The sequence below is a fragment of the Branchiostoma belcheri genome, unplaced genomic scaffold (genome assembly GCF_001625305.1).
Source record: "Branchiostoma belcheri isolate BF01 breed outbred unplaced genomic scaffold, Haploidv18h27 scaffold171, whole genome shotgun sequence".
NCBI classification, from domain to species: domain Eukaryota; kingdom Metazoa; phylum Chordata; class Leptocardii; order Amphioxiformes; family Branchiostomatidae; genus Branchiostoma; species Branchiostoma belcheri.
Window position 1 is genome coordinate 152789 of NW_017803169.1, and position 10000 is coordinate 162788.

At 40.3% G+C, this 10000-nt stretch overlaps 2 protein-coding genes across 2 annotated transcripts; both read left to right on the forward strand.

The window, feature by feature from the left end:
• Positions 1 to 2768: 2768 nt before the first annotated feature.
• LOC109466898 lies at positions 2769 to 4917 on the forward strand. The gene is made up of 5 exons (XM_019764764.1): positions 2769 to 2807; positions 3248 to 3721; positions 3890 to 3958; positions 4160 to 4330; positions 4688 to 4917. Exons 1-5 carry the CDS (start codon positions 2783 to 2785, stop codon positions 4915 to 4917), a joined length of 969 nt encoding a protein of 322 aa, XP_019620323.1. The 5' UTR covers positions 2769 to 2782.
• Positions 4918 to 5855: 938 nt separating this feature from the next.
• On the forward strand, positions 5856 to 8542 carry LOC109466899. The gene is made up of 4 exons (XM_019764765.1): positions 5856 to 5880; positions 6138 to 6338; positions 7023 to 7553; positions 7755 to 8542. The coding sequence occupies exons 1-4, from the start codon at positions 5856 to 5858 to the stop codon at positions 8540 to 8542; spliced, it is 1545 nt and encodes a 514-aa protein (XP_019620324.1).
• Positions 8543 to 10000: the final 1458 nt, after the last annotated feature.

Here is a 10000-nt window from a genome sequence, read left to right on the forward strand (position 1 = left end):
ACCGTCTGTCACCATGGTGACTGGTGTTGGGTTACATAATGTTGCAATTTTATAGTAGGAGGGATTTAGACTCCTGTCACCATATATGTGAATGTGTTTGAGCAGATATTATGCGAAGGTAAACATTATGCATTTGCTTTGCAATTGTTACCTTTCTAGTTTTATAACATGTTACATGCAATTACTACTACTAAACGCTTCTGTTCTTCACAAGCTCAGACGTGAACTTTGTTTCCCGTCTCTTTCACAGACGAACACACAGGGTAGTGAGCTCACAGCGACCGTTCAGTCAAAGTTTGATACAGGTGATACTGAGGAAGGGTCAGAGGGTAAAGGGAATAGTTAGTATCAGCTAGGGGTCACGTGATTTCTCTGTTCAGCCGATGGGAAACGGGACGACGTCACCAGCGCCCGGTCACTGCTACGCCGTGCGGCCGCAAACTCGGACAGTCGTGCAATTTTCCTACAAAATCCAACTGCCATGTAACGGAAATACCGTGTTAGAACATTGTTATTTGTTGCCTGTGTCACAGTCTGCCCGACGACTACCTGTACCATGCTAGTAGTTTACCTGTTTTCGTCGTTTCTAAGGCCAGGACTTATTCTCCAGTGCTGACACCATTACATCATGTATAACAATATTTACAAACGGTGCAGAGGTACAATTGGCCGACTTCTACTGTCAAGGCAGGCAAAGTCTCGTTTCACGGTGAACACAAAATTGGAGCCGACACCATTCACGTATGGTCTCCATTGTCCGGGCCGGCACGGGGTGAGGTCATAACAACTACATTCTGTGTAAACAAGACGAACGCAAGGCGGAAGTCACAGGTGCAATCGTCAGTTCGGTACCAGTCTGAGAGCAGTTCTAGTTTCTTTTATTGTTTGAAGTGTGACACAAAAGGTTAGTGAATATTCCTAGCTGTTATGTCAAGATAGTCTCTACCAGGCTTTGGGGAGGCGGCTGGAAAGAGTAGAAATCGTCCAAATAGAGAGATAAGCATGACAAGGGAGTTTGTCGTGAGAGAACAGTTCGTTATGGGGCGGCGAACTGTTCTCTCAACGGCCAAACTCCCTTGTCATGCTTATCTCTCTATTTGGCCGATTTCTACTCTTTCCAGCCGCCTCCCCAAAGCCTGGTAGAGGCTAATACGAGACAACATAACCAATTAAGGCCGATCAAGACTAAATCCACACAAAAACAATTCTCAATAGCGTATAGAGGCCTCATCGTCTGGAACAAGTTAAGCCAACTGCTACAAAACTGCCAGTCAATTCCTTGTTTTTAAAAAGAACTTCTTAAAAACTTTTCTCACAAAACCCCAGTACCACTACAATCTGATTTGTTTGATTTCCTTCTTTTTTAATCATTTGTTTTAATCGTTAATTTTCATGTTAATTATCTAATCAGTTTATTTCTGCAGTAGCGACCTGAATTATAAGACTTTTGTTTAACTTCTTTTCTTTTCGTAGATGTAAAAAACTAGTTTACACACTTCAGTTATTATTTCTGTGTCTTGATTTTGTTTAATGAATCAATTATTTCATTGTTTAATTTTGATGTTTAAGTCAAATATGTTTTGTCATGTATCATAGTTTGGGGTAGGCCTTAAAAAAACCACCTAGGTTTCTGGCCTACCCAGCATATTCTCTTATATACAAATTATCAGTAAACAAGAGGAACATTGTGAAGACGCAGAGAGGTGCAATAAGTACAAACAGAATGTTCAGTCGTCTGGTGTTGACTGTAGTAAACAAAAATACTTCCGCGAGGACTTCAACTAGCCTCTACCAGGCACCGCGGATCGCTGGAAAAATAGTAGAAATTGGCCGAAATTAAGGGATAGTATACCAGAGAAGATCCAGGGCCATAGAAGATCCAATTTGCGACCCACGGATCCTTGAGCCAATTTCTATTATTTTTCCAGCGATCCGCGGTGCCTGGTATACGTAGAGGCTAGACTTCAAAAACTATTTCAGGTTAGGATTGAATTTCCCGACTAAAAGGGTCTTCAACTCCCATTTGGCATAAGATTTGTTTCATTACTAATGCCAAACTTGATTATTTTGTTTAATTAATTCATTTTTCATTGTACATGTTTATTATCACTTCTTATTTCATTTGATATAATTGTGGAAATTGTAAAATTTATTTATTTATTTCAGCTTTATTACAACAAAATGTAAAAGGTTGGGGGAAACAGGAACATACTCCGTTTTAATTCCCCCACCAAAATAAACTAATAAGGATTACATAAATAATTAACAAAATAAACAATAACAAAAATCATAACAACACTATTTACAAGGGTGATGACAAAGAATTAACAAATCATATAATGAACGTTGAAGTAAATAGAACGGCGAGCCATGACGGGGAGGATATCAAATAAACCTTTGTGATTTTCTTCCACCCCCTTCACGTTTATTTCCATCGTAATATTTTGTATAACTTTTATTGCGTACTTGTATGTGCTAATTAATAAAAATAAACTTTACTAACCTGTGTTACAGGGTAATTAAATGCGACAGGTGCAATAACAAAGTGTACCTGACATGTTTTTAGACCTTTACATATACACAGTCGATCATGTGAATATCATAATAGACAGGATCTCTTTTAAGAAATGTGTAACATGCTACTTCATAGTGCCTGTTGTGACGGGCATGTTAATGTTTCCTTTATTTACATATTTACATTGGCCAGGTTATTACGTGCAGCGACGTCTAGCGACAACATCAAGAGGTTGGGGTTATTGAAGTACTTGAAGTATAAACCATCATGGGTCAGGCACCATACAAAACAGGTAAACTACAAATTATTTTCATAAATTGAAATCTTGATATGACAATTATTACTTAAGTTTGTCCTCGTTATTTGAATGCAATTTGCCTAATTTGCAAGGAAAAAAACTGCCCTATTTTAAATTGTTCACCTAGTGGTTTCTAATGCTCGCGAATCGTCTATGTGCGTCATGTCAAATTCCGAGCCTTTGAGATATTGTATAATGTGTCTTCATGAGATCTTTTATATTTGTTAATATTGTATAACTACCTTTTTTAATATTGTACCCTACATGTATATAGTTAAATGTTTTTAGTATGAATACCAACTGTTGTTAATGGAACCCCCACGCAATTCAGTTTGTGACTGCCACGTGGGAACCATTTTGTTAGGAGTTTTACATGAAACAAATAAACCAGTATTATAATAAGATTTCGCAAAATATTCTCTATATTTCCCCAGGCCCATCTGTGTTCCTCTGCCACGCCGGAGAAGACAAGGACAGATTTGTGGAACCTTTGTACAAAGCTTTAGTAGCCAACGGTCTTAAACCTGACGACATCTTTTATGACAAATTCAGTATCCAAGCAGGTCATGACATAAAAAAATCTATTGAATCAGCCCTTGCTAGTCCCAACTTACAGCTGGTTGTCACCGTTTTAAGCAGAAACCTCCTCTGCGAACACAAGTACTGGCCTAAAAGAGAATTCGAACTGGCTCAAAGATATGGCTTGCCGATTTTTCCTGTCTGGCTGGGGCATGACTTTGGAGATTTTGATACGTTGGTGAGAAAATACTCCCCGACTTTGAAAGGTATAAGGGCACTTTCCGTTACTTGTGACAGTCAAACGGGAATTGTTGAGGACAAAATCATACAGGATGTTGCAGATAACATCATCAAAGAATTGCCGAAGACAACAAAACGTAGCAACGCAGGTACGTATGTCTGTATTTTTTTCCACAGCTACTGTAACGGTACGTTGTAGGTATTGACGTTATCTGTGGTTTGTTGCCGACAAAATAAATGTGTTTTATAACTACCTCTAGACTGTAACTATTTTTCGTGTACAGTGATGATTTCCTCATTATTCTAATCATATGTAGGATTTGGTGTTTTGGCCTTGGTCGCTGCCATTGTGGTCGTCATTGCAGTCATTTCTCAATTTATTACAGGTAATAAATAGTTTCATTTAATATAATTGTTTAATTCGCCTATCTTAATGCTTAATACGTCGTTGCGATAGTGTACTAGAAAGAAATGAGTCGTATCAAAGCAAAAACATATTTAATTTAAAAATTAAAAACAAGTAAAGGCTGGTAACAACGATCAACGGTTATTACCATAATAATAAGTCATATTTCTGATAAAACTAGGTTGTCCCATTCCAAACCGTCCTGAGAACGGCCAAGTACGTTTTGAGACCCGCACACACGGCTCCCTGGCGACTTACACCTGCACTGCAGGGTACGACCTGGCCGGGCTCCACATGCGGGAGTGTGTCAACGGGCAGTGGACGGGCAGTCAGCCGGTTTGTGAGAAAACAGGTAGGCAAACCTTTCCTCAGTGGTTGGGTAGTTTTATATGCCATCTAGCCTTTTACGGGGAAAGTCATCTTTGGTAGATATAGGTCCGTCATAGGAGAAAAAGATACGCTGTAGAAAAAGTTCTAGAGAGATTGGATGAATAAAATAAAATCCAATCCAAGCCATACTGTTCAATACAATACGGATATGTGATAGTAAAATGTTTTATGCTGTAGATGGCTAACATCATTATAGACCCTGAGTAGAACTGATTGATACTGTAATCTCCTTGATGCAATCATTCAAAAGACCGATAGGGGGCAGGGTTGGATTTGGCTGCTGAGAACATGTGAATGTGAAATATGTTTCATATTGTAGTGGTGCTGTGTCCACCTGTCGAAGGCCCGGCGAACGGAGCCGTACAGGTGTCGGGAAGACAGACCGGGGACAGGGCCAGGTTTACCTGTGCTCCTGGGTACGAGATGAAGGGGACACAGAGTACCCTGTGTCAGGACGGAGTCTGGGTTGGGGACAAGCCGACATGTGAGCCTAAAGGTAAAGACGTGTATTATGAAATAAATATGGAACTATATGAAATCCCTGAATAGCAAAGTTCTTTCTATCACAACCATTTATTTTTCAAGCCAACGTTTCGATGACCTTCTGTCATCTTCATCAGGGCAATACTGACTGGTTTACTGTGCACTGACACTAGATGTCACTTGGTGCATAGTGCACTAAAGGTGTTACATAGTTCATAGTGCACTTAAGCTAGTTTTGTCTGTTTTGTAACTATTATGATTCCTAAAAATACACATGTAACAAGACTTTTAATGATTTCTGTTTGGAACTGTGATAGCTTAGTATTGTCAGTTAACAAATCTTATATTATATATAGAAACACTTTACATTTGTAACCGCATATATGTATGTCACAATTACACTACGTTCCGGAATGTATTGTAAACAGACAAACTAGCTTAAGTGCACTATGAACTATGTAACACCTTTAGTGCACTATGCACCAAGTAACATCTAGTGTCAGTGCACAGTAAACCAGTCAGAATTGCCCTGATGAAGATGACAGAATTCGAAGGTCATCGAAACGTTGGCTTGAAAAATAAATGGTTGTGATAGAAAGAACTTTGCTATTCAGTCGTCGTTTACCAACCTGATAAAATTATTTACGGATATATGGAATCCCGTTTCAAATTAGCATAGGTCACAAGATTTTGTTTTCATTAGCGTTTATTTGTTTGCTAATCAGTTTCTTGTCTGTTCAGTTTTCTTTTTCTGAGTTTTTCATATTTGTAATTTATTTGACCATACTATTTAGACGTTTGTTCGGACGCTTTATTACGGGGTATTTCTTTGTCTCCTTGTAAATACGAATGGATGAATTGGAGGTTAAAGCCGATGAACTCATCAGTTGTGCCCATGTGCTCGCCAACAGAATTTGTACAGAATCAGCAAGAAATCCACAAAAATGAATGAAAGAAGAAACTCACAATAACTTCTACTTCTTTTTCTTTATTCCAACATTGACATGGTGACGGCACACGTGCACTCAAGTTGTATCAAATTATTTTAATGGCGTCACCAACGCAGATAGATTGAGGACAAATTCGGAACAGAATATACTCATGTTCACCTATTAGTAAGTAAAGTGAGGAAAGTTGTGTAAAGTTCCTTAATTTCCCAAGGGCACAAGATCGGTGGCATGTCAGGACTCGAATTAGGGACCTCTTGGTTCCGAATCGAGCACTCTGCCTCTACACGACCCCATTCTCTATTTCTTATTGCTGTTGCTGTTGTTCTTGTTGTACAGAAGGGGACACTCGTCTTGACAGTACCAACTCGTACAACCAGGGACAAAAGGACTCCGGTGTTTACTCCATCCAATCTCGGGATTTAGACGATGTGTTCAGCGCCTGGTGTGAGTTTGAGGACGGCGGGGCTTGGACTGTCATACAACGGAGACAGGACGGCTCTGTCGACTTCTTCCGCAACTGGCAGGAATACAAGGACGGTACGTATTACAGAGATACTACAGCTTTTTACAGAAGAAGAAGAATTATATGCGCGCCCAAGTGGCGTCGGGTGGAGTAGTGGTAGATCATTCGACTGTGAACCGGGAGACCCGGGTTCGATCCCGAGTCATACCCGGTACATGTCTGGACATGCGCCCGACATTGTGCCCTTGGGAAAGGCACTTTACACAACCTTCCTCACTCCACCCAGGTGTGAATGGGTACCTAACTTTGGTTGGGGAAAGCCGTATTGAGGTCACCTTGTGGCGTCGAATGGCAGCCGCACAGACCCTTGCGGCAGTTCCACAAAAATGTGAAAGAAATATATATCATGACATTGTGTATTATGTGTATTACTATGTGTATTATTACCATTTGTATCATCTGATTGTAAACCCTGCTTCAATTCAGCACTATAAGATTATTATTATTATTATTATTATTATTATTATTATTATTATTATTATTATTATTATTATTATTATTATTATTATTATTATTATTATTATTATTATTATTATTATTATTATTATTATTATTATTATATTTTTTTTTTTTTTTTTTTTTTTTTGCCATTTAAGCATGACATATAAGTACTATGAAATGGCAACAAAGAAGACCACCAAATGCCATTGCCAATGGTGTCTGGCATTACATGTTTCTTTTCAATTGTTCCGATAAAGGGTTTGGCGACGTGGCCGGTGAATACTGGCTTGGAAACAACAATATCTACCGACTCACCAACCAAGCAAAATACAAGCTGCGAATTGATCTGGAGGACTTCAACGGGCGAACGTTCTTCGCCGAATATTCACACTTCCGAGTAGAGAACGAAGCCGACGACTACAGGCTTCGGCTCGGAAACCACTCGGGAAACATCGGCGATGGCATGACGAAGTTGGACCGAGACCAACCCTTTACGACTAAGGACCACGGCACATTGCAGGGCTCACACTGCGCTAGCGTACAGAAAACAGGCTGGTGGTTTGGTAAAGTGTGTCTCAACTGGGCCAACTTGAACGGAATGTACAAAGATAGTGGCGAATACACAGGAGAGCAAAACGGCATCTTCTGGTTCCCACTCAGACTGATCGGCTACTCAAAGCAGCACTCCCTGAAAAAGGTGACCATGAAGTTACGCCGCCTAGCGGAACCTTTAGAAACTGAGCCCACAACAACGCCAGCTCCTGAAGAGTGCAAAGATCTATGCAATGGTAAGTATTTCCTTAAACAACCCGTTGCTGAATAAGCCAAAAGATACAGCATAATCTACAGTTTCGATAATTCTTAATCGTTTGAACAGAAATATATCAATTACCTCTTTTATTCTCTCAGAAAGGTTATCACTAGAGATCTGATTTTGAAAGAAAGCGACTATTTTCTGTAAATAATTGGACTTCAATTATTTTTTGCAGATACCAAATTGTATGAAGACTGTGACGCGGTGAAACGCTCAGGAGAGCGGGGCAGCGGAGTGTTTTGGATCCGTCCGCGGAACACGGTTGAACCTTTCCCCGTGTTCTGTGACTTACAAGACGGCGATGCCGCCTGGACCGTCATCCAGCAGAGAAATCACACCGTGGGGGAGAACTTCACGAGGGGTTGGGAGGATTACAAGAACGGTTTCGGCGTCATTCCTAGAGAGTACTGGCTTGGTAATGACAAGATACACCAACTCACTAAAGACGGTGACTTCAGGATCAAGATCCATGTTCAAGCGTTCAACGGTCTCGTAGGATCGTACCAGTACGATAACTTTAGAGTGGCAGGAGAAGATGAGAACTACCGCCTGACTTTGTCTGGTTTTACAGGAAAAGCCGGCTCGTGCATGGAACGAGCTGGGGCAGACTTGAACGGGATGGCGTTCAGTACCATGGACAGGGACAATGACAAGGCCAGCTACAGTTGTGCGGAGAGGTTGAAGGGAGGCTGGTGGTATAAAAGATGCTCTCTACTGATACTCAACGGGATTATTAAGAAATACAGTGGTCATGATGAGTATCGTGAAGTAACGGGAAGAGGAGAGGGTCTTTATAACGTTTGCTTACAGCAAGGCCCACCCGTGTCTCTAGGTTGGGTCACTATCAAGATACAGGCAAGGCAGAGGCCTGACGTGTATCGGGACTGTGATCACGCTCGTAGCGATGGGAAAACAGCCAGCGGGGTGTACCATATTCAACCTCGGGGGATCCGGAGCAACTGAACCTTTCTTCTACGAGATGGAGCCTTAGGGGAAAGGCTGGACTGTGGGCTGGGCACGGATAACTTCACCCGAACGTGGGAGGACTACAAGAGAAGGTTCGGTGACCTAGAGGGCGAGTTTAGGCTTGGGTTGAAAATTATATTCACTCTGACGAACCAGGGAGAGTATGTGCTCTAAATAGACTTCAAAGGCTACACTTGGTTTCCAGGTACGATTTAACCTTCAAAGCTGCCGGCGAGAGTGATCACCACCGCTTGTACCTAGGAAACAGGCAAAAAAGTACAAGCGATTGACTGAATCGTGACTCGCACAACAAGGCAGAACGAGACAGGAACATTTGACAGGGACCACGACTTGGTACGATATATATGTGCAGAGAACCGCAAAGGTGGCTGGTGGTTTAACAGTTGTTCCGGCGTAATTCTTAACGGGGTAACGAAGTACTGGAGAATCTACAAGGACGTTCTCCAACGTCTTGGTCTGTACAACGTCTGTCTACAACAGGGGCCACCAGTCTTTCTGTCTGACGTCACGAAGCTATCTGCATTAGGCTATTCAAAGATCAGGGTGTACCATTGGCACTGGGTACTGTTATATCATTCTTACTAAATATTTTTTTTTGCATTCTGTTGAAATTTCTTAAACATATTTTCTAAATACACAAGTATGCTTCAAATATTTCTCAAACTGTTTTGGTAGATATCTGTTTAAAAAAATTATGCTAGGACCGACTTTAATCCCAAAGCACATAGTGTGGTGAAGCCATTAATATATATCCATGAAGGTATAATTGTATTAAGGCTTGGGACAATGGGATCATGTTAATTTGATCCCTCTCCACCTGTAACTTTGCCCATAGCAGCATGCTATCAATAAGAGTGAAGAACCTTTTAATCTTACAACCAGGTCAACCTAGAGTCCTTACAATACAATGCTTTGGCTGTACATGCACATGTTTCTATATTAAACATTTCTTGACTTGACTACGTATCATCTGTAATTTAAAAAAGATTAAGTGAAAAGTGATATACAGCAACGTCTACACAAGTCATTATGCAGCTTTTCGCTTAGTCTTTGGCTATCCGATCAGACGAAAACCTGTTTGAAAGGTGACATTACATTTCTATATTAAACATTTCTTGACTTGACTACGTATCATCTGTATTAAAAAAAAATAAATCAAAATGATATACAACACAGTCTACACAACAGCACAAGTCATCTTTAAATGAAGCTTTTCCTTTTACAATCTTTGGCTATCCAAACAGATAAAAAGTGTTTGAAATGCAAATTAAAGGGTCATATTTATTTTCTATATAAAACATTTCTTGATACGACTACGTATCATTTGTATTTAAAAAATGATCTAAGTCAAAAATGATATACAACACACAAACACAAGTCATTTTTTACAGTCTTTTGCTATCCGAACAGACGAAAACCTGTTTAAAAGGTGAC